Raw genomic sequence first — 23,631 nt, 5'->3', positions numbered from 1 at the left:
CACAGAACCAGGGAGGTTTTATAAGACCATCCTCATCATGCATTTAAAGCAGCTTCTCACACCAAAAGCCCAGTGGATAACAAAAAAATCACAAGCTGTGTGTGTGGTGAGTAATGTCAGGTTTAAACACTTAAATGAGCACCTCGAACCTCAGTATAGTATGCCTAGCTGCTACTACATTGTCCATACTACTATACCCTAGATCAGGGCGGGGCAAACCTTTTGACTCGCGGGCCCCATTGAGTTAACAAATTTGGCTGGGGGCGCGGACTAAATAGTATTTGATAATAATAATTATTACCGTTGGTGACTATTCTCAGTTTAAAAAATATCACCTCATGGCTAGCATGTACACTACCGCTCCAAAGTTTGGGATGACTTGGCAATGTTTTTGTCCAGTCTGAGATCTGGCTTTTTCTTGGCAATCCTGCCATGAAGTCTGAAGTCCTGAAGTGGCCGCTTCACTGTTGATACTGACACTGGTGTTTGACGGCTACTATTTAGTGCAGCTGCCAGGTGACGACCTGTGAGGCGTCTTTGTCTTAAACTACACACTCTCACATATTTGTCTTCTTGCACAGTTGTGCAGCGTTTTTCTGTCCTTGTTAGACCCAGTTTGTGCTGCTCTCTGAAGGGAGTAGTTAACAGCATGGTAAGAGATTTTTACACGGCTTTTCTAATCATCTATCAGCCTTATAAAATGATGAACTTGGATTAGCAGCAATACCAGGAGATTGATGCAGAGGACTGACAGTTGTTGGATAAAAATGTTTGTGAAATGCATGAAAATGTTTTTCTTTGAAAAACAATGACATTTGCAAGTGATCTCAAACTTTTGAGCGGTAGTGTACGTATGTCACACAGTCAGGAGATCGGGAAAGACCTAGTTTTGTGCGTGGGTTTTTTGCCGCCAGTATTTTTTCCCTGAGGATTGGAGCACACGTCTTGTGCTGAAAGACGCAGCCATGCCATGTCTTATGTTTCACCTAAGGATTGTGAATGATGGACAAAATTCAAAAAAAAGGTGCAGCTCCCCTTTATAATGGAAAACTGAATTTGTAAAAAATAAAACTGATTTCATTTGGGCCCTAAACTGCATTATCCCCCAGAAGTACATTAATCTAATCTCAAAACATCCACATCTTAGTTTTGTGCTATACTCGTAAAAAACAAATAAATGTCTAACAAACGTCTCGTAATGTATCTCATTAACAATGAATTAATTTTACTTTTCAGGGCTCGACAATAACGATGTACCGATGGCCCGGGGCAAGTTAAAACAAAATTGGGGCAAGTAAATCTAATCAGTGATATTCCCGTTGGGCAAGTGCACTTTGGCATGCCATACTGCCAAGAGTTTTTTTTAAAGCGGTTCTTGTTGGGTGTTGGTAAAACACGGACTGCGTAATTCCGGTGGTAATTTGCAAAGCAATCCTTGCAATGGACCAATCAGAATCGTTTATTTAGACCGCGGTCCGTAATCCACAGTCCGCGTTTTACCCACACCCGTTGTTCGCGATCAACCAATCAGCGATCGTTTGACTACGAAAACATCCATCATGGCGTCGCTGCCAACATCGTCTAATTCTGAAGGAAACAGCAAAAAGTGATGAACCTCTATCGTTGCATGGTTTTTATTTCCAAGGCAGCATGAAAAACAACTTACTGGCCTGTTGCAGACTTAACTAACTAGCTGGGCGCACGGCAACCGAACTTCTCCTTTTTTCCCTCTCGTTCCTCTTCTTTGGTCCCAAAACGCCCGCTCCAAGACCGCGAGCTGAACATGACTGCCCCCCAGCGTCCATGCATGAAACTACAGCCCGGAATACAACACACACGCAACGCTACAGTATTATTTATTTTATTATTTTATTTATTTGAGATTCTCATGTGATGCCACAAAAAAATACATGATATCATTATGGCAGTCTTTTCATTTTACATGGGGCAAGTTCGGGCAAGTAGTTCTCACCTTAAGGATTCCCTATGGGCAAGTCATTTTGGTTTTTAATGTAGAGCCCTGCTTTTCTACAGGAAGTCAACTTGGACCTTAAACAATGAACAAATGTTGGTCCAAAATGACATTTGTAATTTAAGCAGACCGTCTGGAGTCTGAAGTAAAGGTTTGGCACCTGAGCATGTCAGAATTTGACAAACTTTTGTTTTTGCAATTACAACAACCGATAACAACTCCCACATGATAATTAACTCTGGTGACGTGTATGCACAGTATCTAATCCAATCTATGAAAAATAATGTGACAGTGCAAGGCAACTTGTCTGCAACCCAAAGTGAGAGATGCCGACAGGGCAGCGTTCCCAGCAATAACTGGAATGTGGGCGGGAAGGCTGGGGGTGGCGTTGTGAGAGTCGGGCTTGTTCGCTGGCCCGCTAATGAGCGTCATACATCACGTCCATCAGTGATAATCGCACTCGCAGCTATATTTAGATCTCTTGCTTCAATTACCTGTTTTCCACAAAGCTAATCAACACGTCGCAGGCGGCGGGGCAAGCCAAAAATGTGGCCGCGCGAACGCAGCGAGTTGATGTATATGTTTAATTAAGTAGGAAGGCCTGTATTGCCAACATGGCCACTTAACATTATTATTATTATTTGGAGGCAAACTGCAGCGTCTCTTGAACTAAATAAGGGGAATTCTAGCCGAGGGAATCATGCAACTACTGACTGTAGACAGCAAAACAACACTTATAATTATGGATGGTGTTCAAAGTGTGGCCCCAGGGCCACTTTCGGTCGGCAACCCATTTTTTATTGGCCCTCAGTCTACTGTAAAAAAATAAAATAAGCTAACTATTAATGAGCTGTATCATTACGCCTCAGCATGCTGCATGTTTATTGCAAAGGTTTGCCTCGGGTTGGCAACAATAAAAGGCCAATCCAAAATGTATAGTTTACCTGCATTGGACGAAGACTGGACTGGATCCAGTAGTTTTGGATTCTGGGCCTGTCTCAGGAGTGATGGCAGGTTAATGAGTAATTAAATAGTACTCGGACGTTATGAAGTGCATGTAGGGCAGCAACAAAAGGTATTCCACCCCTGTCTGATTTGGACCAGATTTTGAATGTTCCCCCAAGTTTGTTAGAGGTCCTCGAGATCCCTTTCTACAGTTCGACACCAGGTGTTCTTGGGTCGCCCCTGCTTCCACTTGCTTTCACGTGCACAGTGGAGAGGTTGCGTGTTTCTCTTCTCATCACGTGTCTTATCCTTCTTCACATTACGATGGTGTCCACATTGTCTTAAGTGGGGGTCCAAACCTGCCCTGCATGTTTTTAGTCTGTACGCCACATTTTTTTGATAATATAGGACAGAAGTTGGAAGAGCATGGAGGGACCACGCAAGGCCTAGCAGTGAGGGGCGTGGCGTATGTTGCATACACAGGAAGTGAGTTGTACATGCTTACATTTTGCTTGCAATGTACGAACACCGTACGATTACCACATCATTGTACGGTGTCTTTGTCGTTTAGGTCGCAGGGGTTCTGGAGCCTATCACAGCAGTCCAGTTACACCATGGACTGGTGGCCAGCCAATCACAGGGCACATATAGACAAACAACCATTCACGCTCACATTCATACCTATGGACAATTTGGAGTGGCCAATTAACCTAGCATGTTTTTGGAATGTTTTTGGAGTACCCGGAGAAAACCCACGCATGCACGGGGAGAACATGCAAACTCCACACAGAAATGGCCGAGGGTAGAATTGAACCCTCGTCTCCTAGCTGTGAGGTCTGCGCGCTAACCACTCGACCATCGTGCCGCCCGTCTTTATGTTATTTCATTACTAAAATTAAAAATAAAAAAGGCGAGAAATTGTGAGATGGGACCTTTGGGACCTTAGGGTGAGGAGCTCAGTCATCCGGGAGGGGCTCAGAGTAGAGCCGCTTCTCCTTCACATCGAGAGGAGTCAGTTGAGGTGGCTTGTGCATCTAGTCCAGATGCCAACCGGACACCTCCCTGGTGAGGTGTTAAGGGCATGCCTAGCCAAGAAAAGGCCCCGATGGAGGGATTTTGTCTCACAGCTGACCTGGGAACGCCTTGGTGTCCTCCCGGTGGAGCTGGAGGAGGTGGCCGGGAACCGGGATGTCTGGGCTTCCCTACTGAGACTGCTGCCCCTGCTACCCGGACCCGGATAAGCGGAGGAAAATGGATGGATGGATGGGACCCTTTGTGCATATCATTCAACAAAAAATAGTATGAACCCTTGGAAATGTGTGAATCCCAATATGGGCTAACTGTGGCGCTTGGCACAGGTCTGCGCTCTCTGTGTGCTTTATTTTTATTTTTGTGTGTGGGTGAGGGGGGGCTGGGGCATCATCATTACTTGTGTTTTCTTCTGGTTGAGTGTGTGAGACTTGTGCTAGGTGATTGAGGGACCATAAAACTTGATCTTAAGCCTTGCGGCCGCTTCATTATTGTTCACCTCATCATCCATTCAATGGCCAGGTTGAAGAGCAATGGTGACATAGGACATGAAATATGTTCTGTTAAATAAAACCTGACTGCAATTGTAGGAAGTACATTTCATTACGCCATCCACTCGTTTGGATTAGAGCTATAATGGGAGAAGATGAAATGATGAAGATGGAATTTTGCCCACCATTCACAATCCTTGACATGAACACATTTCTTTACATTTTCTGGGCATTCTAACTAGATAAAAGCTAGTATGCGCTATCTAACAATGCACGTCACTGGGAGGTACCCATTCGACGACAAATCCCTCTAAACATTTTATCATTCGATATACATGATGCGATCATACATCAACAAGTACATTGATAAGTTATACTTAGGGTACCTTGCCATATTTTGATGATTTAAAACCTTACCAAAACGTCTTTCCTAGGCACATAGCTAGCTTACGTTTCTTCCGTCAACAGCGACAGCATTTAGAATGTCCGCTCCCATTGGGAGGGCTATGTCTTCCAGCACAGTACTTAGTACAATACAATAGTCGCTCAATACTCCAGTCCTCAAGTTAAAAAAAATGCTGACAGCAAACAAGCATCCTGTTGAGTCTTCATAGCGAAATTGAGAGTGAGTATCCACTCTTCCGTCGTCGTCTTACCCTGGCAGATAAATATCGTTTTTCGTGTTAGCTGCTACAATTACAATATCCCTGCAGCTTGGTTACTATAGAAGTGTGCGATATAAATGCGATATTTTTATTTATTTATTTATTTTTTGGTAGAGCTTCAGTGTCAAAATAGTACCTCCCATGACATGCATTATTAGCTAGCTTATACTAACTCATTTTGTTGCTAGAACGCACAGATATATGTTCATGGTTCACATAACGATTGTGATTGATGGGCAAAATACCCCAAAAGTCCATTTTCCTTTAATGCATCAACCACAAGTACTTGGTGTGTTTTTTGTGGTACACGTCTGTCAGTCACCAGCCTGCCATCCCAACTATTAAGATCGCGACTTGGTCCTGAAACACTAGCCACATGTTCTTTTGGCTTGACATCATTTGTCTTTTTTTAGCTACATCTGAAACGCTTCAGACAGCGCTGATTTCACTGGGGAGTCATTTCCATTAAAATGGTGCAATAATTCATCCCGGACTTCACCGCCGAGGTCCCCTGACGTTGAAGATAACTAATGACACCGCAAGCAGCGCCGACTTCAGAGGGAGAATTTCTCCTGATTAAGAGTATTCGCCATTAACGAAAGTTCTGGTGCGTCAGGGCTAAGGAATGGTAGAATACAGATTTGCTTCAGGAGCCGGAGGAGGACGAGGAGGAGGACGAGTGACTAAGGGTATTATTTTCTTCTCTACTGTCCAAACATAAACTTTCACCTCTGAAGAACCTGAGAAGCTCTGAGGTCTTTTAACACCGGGTTACTCATGTCACTCAAACTACTGTCAAGTCTCAAAAAAAAGGCAGTAAGATCTCACAGTCAGATGGCTAAAGTAGCCTGAATGCTAACATACTACATCGACCTCTACGGCCCTTTGGGATTGACGACCGCCACTTTAAGAGGATGTAAGCAAAACTGTGGTGGACGAAGTTATCCCTCTACGCTGGGCTGGTAGACTTAAGCATGCGTCTTCAGGTCATCATCACAATCTGCAACATGGAGGACAAACTGCCATAGCCAAAATGTTGACCCTCTTTCATGGAGTTGAGATGATATTGGCTCCCGTTGCACAAAAATCCTTGAAATTACCACAAACACGTCGAAGGAGAGCAAACGCTAGTAATGGGTTGATCAATACTGAAATATCGTTACTTTAATGCAAGCTCATGCATTAAAGCTAATGCATGCTCTAAAGTTGAGTCTCATCTTAATACTTTATCAATCCATGGATGGATGGATGGATGGAATAAGATCGGTATTGCCGATACAAATTTTACCCAGTATCGGCTTGGAAATGAAATCAATGGTATCGCACATCACTAGCGCTGACACTGCCGCAATGTTTACTTCTGTAAACACATGGAAATACGAGTGATGTCGCGCTTTTGCGCATGCATGACACTTTCCAGACGCTCTGCGTTCATATGAATATGTTGCATTTGTTTAGTAACGTGAATGACCACATAAAAAATCCCATAAAACCCTGCAATTTCTAAGTTTCTGTCATAGAGCCAAGTAACTCACTAGAACCTCATCTTACAAGAATTATGAAAACATTGCATCAGCTCCATCATCATGTTAAAAAAAAACTGACACACATGCAGAGAGATTGGATGAGTCTTGATAGGCTGCAGAAAAGCAAAAGTTCATCCTGTTCCCAGTTGTGCAGCGTGAAAAAGAAACAAGACATGGCGATGGAGAAGACTAGTGGAGAAAGGAGGAGGAGAGGAAGGTCAAGTGAAAGGACAACGAGTGTCATGTCTCTTCCCTGACCAATTAGTCTTTGCAAGGCAGTGTTTCCCACAGGACTGCATTCTAACGTTTATGGACCAATCCCCTCATAATGTGTTTATGGAGGGCCAACGTGTACGTAGTGTTGAGTATTAAACTCTGAAACTAGCGTAGGGAATTATTATTGGCCACTTTGCGGTTCCCAAAGTCTCCATCTTAAACAGTGTGCATATGAACTGAATACCAATACCAGCAATGGCAGCAAATTTAAAGTATCAATTAAACTGCAGTCCTAAATCAGCCATAATAACTTCCTGGTTCAGCATTAGCGTTGGATACTATTTACTAAATAAACACAGCTGTCATTCTGACTATAATGACATCAAAACATCAATAAAACATCACACGCGCTTACAAGATGCCACTAACGCTTGAAATATATTGCTTAAAGAGTAAAAAAAACAATGTTGACTTATGCAGTGATAGATCATAGAAAGTGGCTGAGAGAAATGGCATTTTTCGAAACACTTTCAAAATAAAGCCTGCACATAAACATGGAGAATTCTTCATAGGCTGCACCAAATCAATAATTTGTGCTCCAAATTAATGAGAGGTAGGCCACTACAAATACATTTTGTGGAAAAAAAAACCTTTTTATGAGGCAATTAGAGTGGCATGGAATGGGCGATAGGGAGTAGTTGATGTAAACCTAAACGAATATTAGTTTGTAAGGCAGAGAAAGCCAAATGTGCTTTGCAGTGGAGCCATTAAAGCCTGCAATATAAAGGATGTTGTCATTCCCGGCGTTACCTAACAGACCTCCTCAGCCTCAACAGACACCAGACCACATGAAGTAATGAAGGGAAACACACTAACAGCTCTTCCGGGCTTTGAGAGGAACATTCCTTAGGAGGAGTGTGGAAGCATTTAACCTTGGCTGCACAATAACATCAATATTTTCTCTGGCAACCTACAGCCGCAATAACATTCAATAACATTCAGCTTTGGAGCGCTTCAAACCAACAAGCCATGTTAATCACAACACGCCTACGCCAGAATCACCTTGATTGTTTAGGTTAACTTGACTGACAGACAATAGAAGGATGGAGGGCCGACGTGCGACATAAGAAGTGGAAGTGAGTTTATTAAGCTCTATGGGATCAATGAGTTTGTTGTGAGAAAAGGCTCTATCTGTCAAAATGCAGATTGTTTGTAAAAGTGATTTTTTTAATAGCTGTCACAGTCATACGTCCCACAAAAACAGTGATGGGGAATTTAGATGTCAGACGAGTACCCAAATTGAGACAGTCGGATTAGGCAAAAGTTACTCCAATCAGAACTCACTTGGACAACAAACAGGAGGACCTGGCTTTCTCCTTTAATATGATCCAGCACTGACCCCGTGTGGCCAACAAGAAAACTACAAATGTAAGCCCCTATTCCCGAAATCTGTACAGGCTGCTGGGCACCAAAGGGTCATAAAAGGAAAACTGCACTTTTGGAATTTTGCCCATCATTCAAAATCTTCAAGCTGATTCTAGACCCTAAATGAACACATATCTCCTTTATGTTCTAAAGCAGGGGTCTCAAACTCAATTTACTTGGGGGCCATTGGAGCTCGGGTCTGGGTGAGACTGGGGCGCACCAGGTTTCTAAAAAAAACGCATTTATTAAAAACTAAAAAATTTAAAAAACTTTGCTTTGGTTCCGATTTTCTACAAGAAAAGCTCTGATAAAACATTCCACTGTTCTCAAATATCTTACTTTTTATTTTTCTACACAAAATAAGATGAAAAATAAATAAACAAATCAAGAATAAAGAAAATCAATCAATCAGTAATAAATAAATAAATACAATAGTAACAATAAAACGGCAAATAATAAGAACTTAAGAAACCACATATAGTTGGTGGGTAGACAAATTATTTTTTTCAGATTAAAATGAACAAAGCATTATTAGAGCCCTGTAGACATGACAAAACACGACTATAGTCACATTTATACTCTTTTTATTTACAACATATTGCGCAACTGCAGGGTCTTGAGACACATGCTAACTCGCAAACTAGAGAGCTAGCGACCTAAACGGTAGCCTTCAAGTTATTTCCTTTAAACTTAAATAGCCAAAAACTTACCACTTCCACACGGATAGGGAGGATAACTATTAACAGTTATTTAACCTTTAACATGAACATTAATCAAACGTAATAATTTTTTCTGGGTACATGATACCATACAGCATCCATATCAAACTTGCGCGGGCCGCACTAACATTAAACTTTCGTATCAAGGCGGGGGCCTCAAACCAGTGTCCTGCGGGCCACATTTGGCCCGCGGGCCGTGTGCTTGAGACCCCTGTTCTAAAGATATAAAAACCGCCAAAAAGATGCAGCTAAAAATTCATGTATGAAACAGTTATTCCATTTATAAAGCCATCGGATTGATTATGTAACATGATTGATGAACAGATGGAATCAAAATCCCGGTGTAGAAGTTACGTATATAAAAGTATCACATTCACATCTCACAGCAACTACAGTGTGTTCAAGGAACGCCGAACACAGTGCGAAAGCTCAACACCATTACCAGTGAAAAATAAAGACGTAAACATGTAAAATAACTGCCATCCTTCAAATTTGCGGGGGCATGAATGCTGATGATAAAAAAAACGTATGCTGCCAACTAAAATTCACTGAGAAAAAAACAAAACATTGCATCCTTAGTAGGGTTAATGCTATAAAACAGGGGTCTCAAACATGCGGCCCATGGGCCAAATGTGGCCCGCAGGACACTAGTTTGATATGAAAGTTTAATGTCGGTGCGGCCCGCCCAAGTTTGATATGGATGCTGTATGGTATCATGTACCCAGAAAAAATTATTACGTTTGATTAATGTTCATGTTAAAGGTTAAATAACTGTTAATAGTTATCCTCCCTATCCGTGTGGAAGCGGTAAGGTTTTGGCTATTTAAGTTTAAAAGAAATAACTTGAAGGCTACCGTTTAGGTCGCTAGCTCTCTAGTTTGCGAGTTAGCATGTGTCTCAAGACCCTGCAGTTGCGCAATATGTTGTAAATAAAAAGAGTATAAATGTGACTATAGTCGTGTTTTGTCATGTCTACAGGGCTCTAATAATGCTTTGTTCATTTTAATCTGAAAAAAATAATTTGTCTACCCAACAACTATATGTGGTTTCTTAAGTTTTTATTATTTGCAGTTTTATTATTATCATTACATTTATTTATTTATTACTGATTGATTGATTTTATTTCTTGATTTGTTTATTTATTTTTCATCTTATTTTATGTAGAAAAATAAAAAGATATTTGAGAACAGTGGAATGTTTTATCAGAGCTTTTATTGTAGAAAATCAAAACCAAAGCAAAGTTTTTAAATTTTTTTAATAAATGCGTTCTTTTTTTTTGTTTTTTTTTTGGGGGGGGGGGACCTGATGCGGCCCAGTCTCACCCAGACCCGAGCTCCAGTGGCCCCCAAGTAAATTGAGTTTGAGACCCCTGCTATAAAAAAAGTAAAAATGTAGTGTCAGAACACCACCACACGAGGGCGGATTACTACCACAAAAGCTGCCTCAGCATCAGCACTGTTCTTGTAGAACCTAAAGCTTCAAGGATGGACCTGGTGGGAGGTGACTTCTTACTGTAGTTCCCAGTCTTTGAACCACAACACTATACACATACTACTTAGAAAATGAACAGTATTTCTATGAAGAACGTCTAAGCTCTGTCGTTAACATGCAGTGGCCTTTAAGGACTTGAAGGACAGACCATCTGATCACAAAAGGATGCTGTTATTCTGGTTTGATCCATATTTAGAAGTCACGCTAAAAGCTCCTGACTTCTCTAGCAGATGAGCACGACATGCTGATAGACACAGACAGCAGCCAGACTCCCCACTCCTAAACAATCGTAGCTTCTATAAAAGTATTTGTCATCTGTTAGTTGTGGCAGCATTCTTTAAACTGCTATAAACTTCCATTTCACTATGACACACTTTTAGAGGATGGCCTGTCTAATCAGACAAAATCAGACATGGCGTCCTCCCGGCTGTGTCCATGTACGGTGCTGCCGGCCGGGATCAGCGCTGTTGTGGGTCCTCAGGGTTACTGAGCCCAGGACCTCCAGGCAGGACGTGAGGGCACCCTGTGCTGCTACCACAGAAGGAAATGTGCTACGGTTTGCCTCCAACTGCTGTGTTAGCTGGGCTAAACCAGACCAAGATCACAGAGGATCAAGTCTGTTATGACACAAGCATGGTAAGAACACACAAATAGCCCCACTGGTGACTAACGGTGTCATCAACTGGACCCTTGGCAAGGGTGTCAAGGGTGTCAAAGTGTGGCAAGGGGGCCATTTCTGGCAAAAAAACAGCAACATTTGTATTTGGCACCCACCACGTGCGTGCTCACGGAGTCAGTGGCTTGGAGTTTGCATGTTCTCCCCGTGCATGCGTGGGTTTTCTCCGGGTACTCCGGTTTCCTCCCACATTCCAAAAACATGCTAGGTTAATTGGCCACTCCAAATTGTCCATAGGTATGAATGTGAGTGTGAATGGTTGTTTGTCTATATGTGCCCTGTGATTGGCTGGCCACCAGTCCAGGGTGTACCCCGCCTCTCGCCCAAAGACAGCTGGAATAGGCTCCAGCACCCCCTGCGACCCTCATGAGGATAAGCAGTAGAAAATGAATGAATGAATTTTCTTTCTACAATATTGTATTGTTGTATCGTTTTAATATACAAAAAGCATCAAAGTGTCCAGTGTTCTTTAATTTTGTGTATGCACCCCTCGCTCCAAAAATGTGCACACCCCTGCCATATGATCATGATTACGGAACCGTGATTTTAGAATGATTCATTCCACACGACCGTGGGCACATGAATACTTGATGGGAGGTCACCTGCAGTGTCAGTAGCCTGGTTGCATGGCAACTAGGACTGACGAGGGACACGTCCACATCCATGAGGCACAAGGTGCAGCATGAAACCCTCCCATGAGGCCTTGCAGTCAGCAGCAGTGGAAGAAGAGAAACATCTAAACATTTTGCAGTCATAGGTGTGATTTACATCCATTATTGAAAGTCATTGATGAAATGACCAAGACGTGTATTGCTCAGTCACTGCTCATCAATTCCCACAGTATCCAAGGTCCCACAGGATTAGATCCTCCTTGCCACCTTCTCCTGCAGTCCAAATTATCATCAGCTCTTCCTCAAACCTCCAGGGAACGGCATCTCGGGTCTAGAATCAACCTTGATACTTCAATAATTGTGGAGCTTCATTTGGCGTTCATGGCTCATCTCGGATGACGTGCTTGTAGCAGCAGATTGAATGTAATCTTCGTGACATCATCCTAATTTCGCACACGGTTGTTTTCACTGCTGCTCAAGTGTTTCGACGTGCTGACTTGCAGAAAAAAGCCACAATCCCCACAAAGAAAATGATGCATTGCTCGCTAAACTTGTCCAGAAAGTTGCTCCTATGGAAAGTTGGAGGCTAAATGACTAGCATTTAGACGGATTTGTCACAAAAAGGGTCACAACACGCATGTGTTACTCTGCCTGGGCCAGACATTCACCACAGCCGGATCTGGCAAATGGTCGTCATCTTGTTCTCATTAGGGGGCTGCGGAGGGGGAAGATGGGGAGAAGGAGAAAGGCAACGCGTGGAAGGAATGAGGTCATCGCCGATGCTCGCCCAGGAGGATGTCAGGGCAGAGTGGGTGTGGTCTGATGGTGATAAAGAGGGCGAGCAATAGCCGACACGCCGCTTTTCAGCCTTTAAGGAACTACACAATAAACACTTTTACACTTGGGAGGGGGGGCGTGACTTGCTGGTTTATTGAACATCCTCAGCTTGTGGTTTATTAATTCTCTTCCTGCCCAGACATGTCACTGGCACACACAGGCAGTGATCCTGAAGAATATCCTTGAGAGTCCTATCTATGTAAACCAGCTCCCTTGTTGGCTTCAAAACAGACAATTCCAGACTTGAAATTCGTCGCTTCAAGTAAGTAGCAACACAGCACACATTCCACGTGTCAATCAAATCCTAATCACAAAATAAATGTCAGCTATAACAGATATTCTTCAAAGTCAACAGGTTTCTTGCACCGACATTGAGATATATGCAGATATATGAAAGGTCAGAGGAAGATCTGACAGTAAAGCGTAGAGAACCGCGACATCGTTTACGAACAGACTTGACCATTGAACTTTGCTATCTTGGCGCCGACATCACTCAAAATAATTACAGCAGATGTTTGGGGAAACCGACATGAAGACCAGAAGACAAGGATCCTCCATGGAACTAGAGTTAACAATATACATAACATAATAATAAATACCACATTAGTTCAACAGCTCTATTTTTGACACACACAAGAAGTCGTCATGAGAAGCGCCTCTGGGTTTGTTTAACCTCATGGCCCTCCTGTCTGCTCGTCTCCCACGCTGAGAGACGACACGACACCCGCTTAAGCACACACAGCAATTAATCACATCAAAATTGCTAATTTCTGCTATGTTCCTACTGCAGGGAATGATGGCCCATTCAGAGTCGTTGTTCAAATCCAATCTTTTATAGGTTTTTTCACTTTTACAAAAAATGTGACTTGAGCAAATGAGACGTGAATGCAGAAAATATGACCACGCTCATTGTTCACAGAAGTGAACATTGCCCTACTTCAGTGGTTTTCAGGGACAGACAAACAGGGGTCTCAAACTCAATTTACTTGGGGGCCACTGGAGCTAAGGTCTGAGCAAGACTGGGCCGCATCGGGTTTTCCAAAAAAAAAAAAAAAAACGCATTTATTAAAAACAGAAAAATTAATAAATAAATATTAGAGCCCTGTAGACATGACAAAACACCACTATAGTCACATTTATACTCTTTTTATTTACAACATATTGCGCAACTGCAGGGTCTTGGGACACATGCTAACTCGCAAACTAGAGAGCTAGCGACCTAAACGGTAGCCTTCAAGTTATTTCCTTTAAACTTAAATAGCCAAAAACTTACCACTTCCACACGGATAGGGAGGATAACTATTAACAGTTATTTAACCTTTCAAACGTAATAATTTTTTCTGGGTACATGATACCATACAGCATCCATATCAAACTTGCGCGGGCCGCACTAACATTAAACTTTCATATCAAGGCGGGGGCGTCAAACTAGTGTCCTGCGGGCCACATTTGGCCCGTGGGCCGCATGTTTGAGACCCCTGGTTTAAAACATACAAACATGTGTCGACAAATGTTGCTGGTTGTCTTTTCTCTGTTTCTTTCTGTTGTAGCTGATCTAATATATATTTTGAAAATGGCTGTCAAAATAATGTCTTTATGGTGTTAACTAATTTATTTAATTATGTTAACATTTTTAGCATAATCAACATATGTGCACTAGAGCAACTATGCCTCGGGTCCAATCGGTTTGTCGTCATAGCACGGTGGAGCATCCTCACAGTCAAAGAGCCTGACACTTTTTTTTTTTAATACCATTTCTGCCTGTGCCTGTCATCAATGCCTACCTTTGATGTTTGTTACCAGCCAATCGGTCCTGACCTTGACTGTGTTTGCATAGAAAGGCAAAGGTTTATTTTTTTTTTATTTGGAGAATAGATGCTGTGATATTTTCATGCAGGATCCTTTTGTGTGTCTCGTGTGCAGCCTGGTGTTGCAAACTTGGCAGCTTTCCAAACCCTCTTGGTGATTTATTTTTTTTCCCGGTAACTTTTTATGGCGTCGTCTGAGACTTTTCTGGTATTTGGAGACAAAAGTGCACAGTCAGCTTCCGCGGCACACCGTCTCTCCCGGCGATGAGCGTGTCACAGGCTCAGAGCACATAGCTGCAACATATTACTGTGCTCTCATTCATTACACTTTAGTTGTGATTAGTTTTACACCCTCAATCATCCAATCAGCAAACAGAATGTAGTCTAGATGCATTCATGGCCCTGCGATCAGTTGGATATTTCAAATTCTTTTTGAAACACGGAGGCTGAAGAGCAGCAAGGTTGCCGACTCGTGGACTAGGGAGTGCCACATGTACTACGTATGTGTGCTAAAAATTTCAAACAGCAACAAGACTTGCACATGGTCATGATGGGCACAGCTGTGTAACACACCCTACAACACAAACACACACGCGCGCACATTGGGGTCATGTTTGGAAGTCCTGGCATGGTTTGACGAGTGTGCACGAAGACGAGCGTCACCCGACACGGGTTTAGGACTAAGTGTGTGAGAAGATGAAGAAGATGACTGGGACTTTCCATAAGGCAGCAATGAGAGCATCACACAAACACACACACACACACGGTATACACATACATACAGTGAAGAAAATAAGTATTTGAACACCCTGCTATTTTGCTATTTCTCCCACTTAGAAATCATGGAGGGGTCTGAAATTTTCATCGTAGGTGCATGTCCACTGTGAGAGAGATAAACTAAAAAGAAAAATCCAGAAATCACAATGCATGATTTTTTAACAATTTATTTGTGTGATACAGCTGCAAATAAGTATTTGAACACCTGTGTATCATCTAGAATTCTGACCCTGAAAGACCTGTTAGTCTGCCCATTAGAAGTCCACCTGCACTCCATGTATCATCCTGAATCAGATGCACCTGTTTGAGGTCGTTAGCTGCATAAAGACACCTGTCCACCCCATACAATCAGTAAGACTTTAACTTGTAACATGGCGAAGACCAAAGAGCTGTCCAAAGACACCAGAGACAAAATTGTACACCTCCACAAGGCTGGAAAGGGCTACGGAGCAATTACCAAGCAGCTTGGTGAAAAAAGGTCCACTGTTGGAGCTATCATTAGAAAATGGAAGAAGCTAAACATGACGGTCAATCTCAATCGGAGTGGAGCCCCATGCAAGATATCACCTCGTGGGGTCTCAATGATTCTAAGAAAGGTGAGGAATCAGCCCAGAACTACACGACAGGACTTGGTCAATGACCTGAAAAGAGCTGGGACCACCGTTTCCAAGGTTACTGTAGGTAATACACTAAGACGTCATGATGTGAAATCATGCATGGCACGAAAGGTTCCCCTGCTTAAACCAGCACATGTCAAGGCCCGTCTTAAGTTTGCATATGACCATTTGGATGATACAGAGGAGTCATGGGAGAAAGTTTTATGGTCAGATGAGACCAAAATAGAACTTTTTGGTCATAATTCCAATAAGCGTGTTTGGAGGAAGAAGAATGAAGAGTACAATCCGAAGAACACCATCCCTACTGTGAAGCATGGGGGTGGTAGCATCATGCTTTGGGGGTGTTTTTCTGCACATGGGACAGGACGAGTGCACTGCATTAAAGAGAGGATGACTGGGGCCGTGTATTGTGAGATTTTGGGGAACAACCTCCTTCCCTCTGTCAGAGCATTGAAGATGGGTCGTGGCTGGGTCTTCCAACACGACAACGACCCGAAGCACACAGCCAGGAAAACCAAGGAGTGGCTCCGTAAGAAGCATATCAAGGTTCTAGCATGGCCCAGCCAGTCTCCAGACCTGAACCCAATCGAAAATCTTTGGAGGGAGCTCAAACTCCGTGTTTCTCAGCGACAGCCCAGAAACCTGACTGATCTAGAGAAGATCTGTGTGGAGGAGTGGGCCAAGATCCCTCCTGCAGTGTGTGCAAACCTGGTGAAAAACTACAGGAAACGTTTGACCTCTGTAATAGCAAACAAAGGCTACTGTACCAAATATTAACATTCATTTTCTCAGGTGTTCAAATACTTATTAGCAGCTGTATCACACAAATAAATTGTTAAAAAATCATGCATTGTGATTTCTGGATTTTTCTTTTTAGTTTATCTCTCTCACAGTGGACATGCACCTACGATGAAAATTTCAGACCCCTCCATGATTTCTAAGTGGGAGAAATAGCAAAATAGCAGGGTGTTCAAATACTTATTTTCTTCACTGTACATATTATTATAGGGCTGTCAAATGATGAAAATATTTAATCAGATTTTTAACTAATCTGCCTGTCATGCTCTTACTTTTTGGGGTTTTTTTTTTGTTGTTTTTTGAAACGTCTCTGTCACGCACCCACCACCAACACCGCCATAGCGGGGTTTTGACCGGCCTTGCTACACGCACTGTATGTTGTCTTTTAGGAGTCCACTAGGATGTCCCCTCTTGTGACATAGAAGTACCCCAGGTACTTCAATACTGGGGACAAAACTGTTCAACTTGTACATCAATGACATCTCCAAAGTTACGAAACACTTAAAGCTGGTATTATTTGTGGATGATACCACTGCTTTTTGTTCTGGAGGGAGTACAGACAAAATCCTTGGAAAGGTCAGAAGAAATGGTCCCACTAAAAAGATGGTTTGATGATAATAGATTGTCCTTGAACCTAAGTAAAACTAAAATCATGCTGTTTGGTAACAGCAGAAAGGACACGCACCAGCAAATACAAATAGGCGGTGTAGACATTGAAAGGGTGAAGGAAAATACATTTCTGGGGATCACAATAGATGAAAATATGAGCTGGAAACCTCATATTACAAATATACAACATAAGGTGGCCAGAAATATTTCAATATTGAACAAAGCAAAATTTGTTCTCAATCAGAAATCACTCCACACTCTTTATTGCTCTCTGGTTCTACCATATCTTACTTATTGTGTGGAAATATGGGCTAATAACTATAAAAGCAATCTTCACTCGCTAAATGTACTGCAAAAAAGATCAGTAAGGATAATTCATAATACTCACTCCTTATGTCTAAAATCACAAATACTTCAACTTGCTGATATAGTTCATCTTCAAACAGCTAAAATAATGCATAAGGCTAAAAATAAGCAATTAGCTAAAAATGTCATCCAATACTTCTCTACAAGAGAGGAGAAATATGATCTCAGGGAAGAAGTACATTTGAAACACTTCTATGCTAGGACTACGTTATGCTAGCCATAGCATTTCAGTATGTGGAATCAAACTATGGAATGGATTGAGTAAGGAAATCAAACAATGCACAACGATGAGCCAATTCAAGAAACAATACAAGCAGTTGATGTTTGCTAAATACAAGGATGAAGAGTCTTGAACCAGTCATGATGTGCTATATATATCACTATATTGACACTTACTATGGTACCCATTATGGCATTGGATGCTCATATCACCGAGTACTTTGGTACAAGGTACATTATTTAAATAAAAAAAACCTTAAACTGTATTATGGAAAGCAGGAAGTGAACAAATGTAAGTTAGTGATTGTAAAAGTACCAGATGGAGGGGTAGGATTAAATTAGCTTTGCTTCTTCCTACTCCTTTTGGACATGTGGAACTGGGAACTGATTATGGGATGCACTCATAGGGCCCTATAAATTCCGTTTTATTTTTTCCCAAATTCCGTTTTTTCCATTTTAATTTTTTGGAATTCCATTTTTGTTTTACCTTTTACTCATTTTACCACAAAAGAATGCGTTTTAATAATGTTTATGAATAAAATGCACACTAATTAATTAGAAATGAACTTACATTCATTGAGGCGACACATACTACTGCATCATGTAACACAACATTGCACTAGGTACTTCAAATAAAAAATGTTTGAAGTGAAAACAAATGACAAAAAATAATAAAGTGCTCAACCAGCCTTTTCTCTTCAAGCGAAAATATACTTGACCTTATACAAAACACAGTCATTTTTTTAACATAGAACATATTAGATGTTCGATGTCACAGATGGTGACTACCACTACGTTGTATATTAGGCTGATAAATTAACATTAACTTACCAATAACGATGTTTAGCACACTGCAATCCCTAGCATCAGTGGTCTCATCCACAACAACGGAGAATTTTTTCCCCCGGATCTTCTGGAGCACAGAGGAGATGTGTTGCTCAAACACTCGGGGGAGGTGAAGTTGTCGGAGGCTGCTGGCATTTTCAGGCAGCGCTCCTCCGTTTGCAGTGCTTCACGAGAAAAGGACGTATTTTTCCCAACTTCTCCAAGGGGATGTCGGCCTCAGCACACATGCTCACAAAATCCTCGACGAAGTCTTTTCTTAAGTCCGCTGACTTGAACGAGGCAGTAACGCATGTCTGTCGGGGCTGCCTGCTAGCGTTAGCGCTACGTGTTTCTTTTTTTTTTTTAGATGACTTTTGGATAACAAGTGGTCATCACATGTGTTTTTTCGCTTCCAGTCAACTGAGTGTTGACAGAAAGTACAAAATAACATGTCACCAGATACATAGAAGTCACCTTGGTACTGCTCGGCTCTGTATTTCGGCATTAGCGTGGTATTGCGCAACTTCTTCGCAGACGGGGGGAGTGCCATGTTTGAAAAAGGGCGGTAGGCAGGTATTGTGTCACATTGATTACCGACCTCCGGGAACAATTCCCCAGGTTTATGTTCCTCTTTCTCATGAAAACAGCATTTCCGCGATATTCCGCATTCAAAATAATTTCCGTTTTTATTGTCCAATTCCGCGATTCCGTCCGCGATTCCGCGAACGCGGAAATTATAGGGCCCTACACTCAATTGTAATCTGATGCATGTTCAAATGAAATTACACCATTACCATAGAACACGGTGAAGCTCCAACAGCAGCCACTAATAGCAATTGAGCGTTTCTGTGTAGCAGCATTTCAATCCCTGAGAGCTAGGAAGTGAGTGATGTGAGGAAGTGAGGTCTGACCCAAGGCAGGCTTGCTCTTGCGCGCAATTGTTAATTACACAAAAAAAATTACATAATAAATACATTTCTTACTGCCGTTAACGTGTTATTTTTGAGACCCCGAATATATATACACAAACATACATAAATACACACTCACACACAGTGGTATGAAAAACTTGGTCATATTCAAGATTCTGTAAATCCTATAAACTTAATTTCACTTCTCAACCAGTGATTTGTAAACGCCAATCTTGATAAATATCACAGGTGCCCAAACTTTTTCATACCTGCGTTTGTGCGTGCGTGTCGTCAACAGAGCCTGTCCGTGTTGTAGCGTTCATACGTGTTTCCGATTATGGGTTGGGAACAGAACCAGATCCCTTGCTTTGTCACTGTAGCTCAAACTGGCCTCCACCATATCACCGTTCATGTGATAGACACCGCATGGTGCTGTTCACTGGACTAACAATGCTGGCCTTTTGGGGGCTTTATATAGACTCCAAAACCAATCCTCAAATTATGCAGACACCCATTGCGCAATGTGTATTTCATGCAACGACAACTCATCATTATCACAACTACCCAAGCACTAAGTCAACAATATATCCACAAGGTATAATGACAAGCCTCCTACAAGTAGAAATATGCACACATTTCTACCCCATGGTTTCTATTGACTGTCAGCATATTATACTGGATGGGAATTCACAATGAAATGAAAAGGCAGACAGGATGGTGGAAAGATGACATCTGAAAAAAAAAAAAAAAAAAACATCCAAGCTTCCAACTTTTCCTGGCAGACAAGACGCATACTTTAAAAATGTACAGTGTACTCGCCCTCGCTAATAAAAGAGCATATGTGCCACGACGATGGCCGGGGCATTCCTTCCACACTTTAAAAGCTGGGTGGGATGGAATGAAGATGAGTCACCGCTGCCAGCAGGACGACTGACATGGATGCAGGAGCTACCATGTCGTCCCCATGGACAGACGTCATCCTGATCACGGTTAGACCTCCATCCTAAATGATCCACAATATTGACATCATTAGGGCTGACATGATAAAGGATAACTCCATTTATCAAATGATTTAAAAAAAAATATGTCGATAATTATGACGTCCTGGATGAATTGGTGTCCGTGTATGTATGCATGTATGTTTGTGTCTGCTCTTCTTTGTGTAAGATGAATGAAAAGGGGGTTCACTCAGTATGTGTCTGTGAGCATTGGTTCTATAAGTGGAATGAACGCAAGTAGCTACTAGGGATCGACCGATATGGCTTTTTTCGGGCCAATTTTTTTCCATCACCCTTAGCCAATGGCCAATTTTGCTTGAGCCAATATTTGTGGCCGATACTGCTTTTGCTGCCTTAATTTACATGAAAAACATGACAATGATAACAAATATTCCAGGTCTCAAGTTTAAACAAATATTTATTGAAATGTAAACACTGAACACAGTAGGATTCAGCTTTCTTAAACACACATTTAAACGGCATTATCAACTTTAAAAGGAATAAATATTCAACCATGTGCAAAACATTTCGCGGGTACCGCGACTGTGTGTGTTGCAGGATCCTCCGGCAACACAAAGCTGCCCGGCGAAAGCCTGTCTGTAAATCATGCGGCGGAAAAACACATTGGCGAAACCACGCGCTTATCGGCCGATACCGATTCAAGTAAAGAACGTAAATATCGGCCCGATATATCGGCCGGCCGATGTATTGGTCGATCCTTAGTAGCTACTACCCTAGCTGCATTCAGCCAACTGCATGAGCTCACAGAACCAGCATACGCCAACATCAGTGACAATTTTAAGGTGAATGCGACGGCCACAGTGTGGCAATATTTTGTTTATTTAACAGAATGAACACGGTGAGTGCATAACACAGGCAACAGACATGGACAGTTTTCTCATCCATCCACTTTCTACACCGCTTATCCTCACGAAGGTCGCGGGCATGCTATCCCAGCTGTCTTCTGCATATCAAGAGCCCGTCGGATCTACTCTGACCCCACACACCCCCAGCATGGACTGTTTTCTCGCCTGGCGTCGGGGAGAAGGCTGTGCAGCATCCGCTGTAGAACAACCAGGTTTAGAGACAGCTACTTCCCCCTGGCCATCAGATTGCTCAATGCCAAATAAGCCCCTCTACCTGCCCACACACACAACTTTAAATTATTATTATTTATCCCAAATTGTTTACATTATTTTTGCATTATTTTGTTGTTCATATTTGATGTCATCTATCTATTCTCCACATTATTATTATAATTATTTATTATTATACAGGAACCAGGCAACGACATTTCGTTGGCAATTTCACTGCTGTGTTATTCTGCAATGACAATAAAGGAAGTCTATCTATCTATCTATCTATCTATTCTAAACAAAACTGGTGAAAGAATGGCACGCAGCAAAAAATGAAAAAAACTGCTGTCATTTTACAAGAATTGTGTGTAAAAATTGAGAAACATTATTCTTGATTACTTATAAGATTGTTTTAGAAGAAAGTAGATTTTTTAACAACACAAATGGGGGCAGAAAAAGACAGAAGATATTGATAAAGATAAAGATATAGATATTGATAAAGATATTGATACTAATATACTTTTTCAACTAGATCACAAAGCTGAGATGCACCGTTTTTTGTTTCTTTTAAATACTGTATGTATAACGTTCTAGCATATCTTGCAAAATATCAAAGTGGACCTTGAATCCTTTCATTTTGTACGATGTGGCCCTCTGTGAAAAAGGCTTAGGGCTTTTAGATGTAAGATGAGATATTCCAGGTAGCCAGGTCAAATGTCTATCACATTTGTCACACAGAGCTCCAAGATAAGATGAATTATTATGCAATGGCCAAGCAAACGATTCAGCGGCAAGGAGGACAAACTCCTCTTTCTCTACTTTTCAGTCCTGCAGCCAACTCTCTGCAGATGCATAACAGCCTTGAAGACTTCAAAGATGGACCCCTATTACTGTTAATTCAATTAAAAGCATCATCATCAACTTTGCGGCAGATATTTAATTTAAGAGTGTTTCAGAACCTGGATGCCTGCCGGCTGCGTTGCTCCCGAAACGCAGCACGAGCCGCTCTGCCGGTTGCAGCACACGACCGCAAACTCACACACACACACACACGGCCCATCTTTAGAGCACTGTACAACATCCACACAGTGCGCCAACGCAATCAACCACTTCCATTGGAAGAACACGAATTGCGTTGAAAAAAGGAAATTGTAGTCGACGCTAAAAGGCACTTTGTACTGTGGCGGGGCTTCTTCCTCAATTTGAGGCCAATTGTGTAGCAGCACAAAGACGGGACTCCCTCTACAAACACACACACAGCAATGTACACACATGGAGGACGTTCAGCGTTATCAGCATCCCAGCAGCAGCCTTACCCGGTCTTTGTCATCCGCCACATCACACAGCATGTCATCCAGGTCCAGGATGCCGCCATCGCCGTGCTCCAAGCGGTGCACCTGCAGCCAGTAGCTTGCATCCTACAACAAAAAAGAAAGAGAAGATGCCATTTTGGTTGATTATTTCCTTCTCAAACAAAACATACATGTTTCTTTTCAATAAACTGTAACATCCGAAACCAAATAAGCTTATATTTATACCACAGCTCCATCTGCTGGTTATGGTGGGTCACTTCGCAGCCAATACAGGAAGAAAGCATTGCATCTTTACCTGGATCTGCACTAAAATGACTTCAATCTCAACCCATGAGTCAACCGTGCAACATTTTGTTTTTTTACATCTACTTACAACAGAATTGTTCACCATGCACATGCATTAAAGCGGCAAAGTTAGTCACATTGGTGGCAGCAGAGCATGTCCACAATGTTACGCGTATGTGTATTCTTCAGGGTTGCATGTCCGTGCATAAAAATAACTGGAAGCAAATGTCACACAGTTAAAATGGCAGATGGTTCGCTGCCGTCTGGACAGTCCAAACAAGTCGCGGAGATATTTGGTTAAAAGTAAGTTTGAGATTTTATCTTCACTTCTATTCTGGTCTCCATTTCTTTATTTGGCCCCTCAGCTTTGTGAGATATCAAATGTTGAGGTTAGATTAAGGTCATTGGGTTGTTTGTGTCCAATAG

At 42.0% G+C, this 23,631-nt stretch overlaps 1 protein-coding gene across 10 annotated transcripts in view; it reads right to left on the bottom strand.

The window, feature by feature from the left end:
- Window positions 1-23,631, bottom strand: part of pard3ab (par-3 family cell polarity regulator alpha, b) — a 179,690-nt gene that overhangs the window by 121,117 nt on the left and 34,942 nt on the right. For all 10 annotated transcript variants that reach the window (XR_013629454.1, XR_013629455.1, XM_058080481.2 and 7 more), the window contains exon 2: window positions 22,924-23,025. Coding sequence is in view for 8 of the 10 variants with exons in the window: in XM_058080481.2 (XP_057936464.2) it covers window positions 22,924-23,025 (102 nt within the window). In the remaining 2 variants the exon portion in view is untranslated. The remainder of the gene's footprint in view (window positions 1-22,923; window positions 23,026-23,631) is intronic.

Source organism: Doryrhamphus excisus, linkage group LG11 (assembly GCF_037039965.1).
Source record: "Doryrhamphus excisus strain RoL-2023G ecotype Guam linkage group LG11, RoL_Dexc_Guam_v1.1, whole genome shotgun sequence".
Lineage (NCBI taxonomy): Eukaryota > Metazoa > Chordata > Actinopteri > Syngnathiformes > Syngnathidae > Doryrhamphus > Doryrhamphus excisus.
This window is presented reverse-complemented; position numbering and strand designations above follow the sequence as displayed.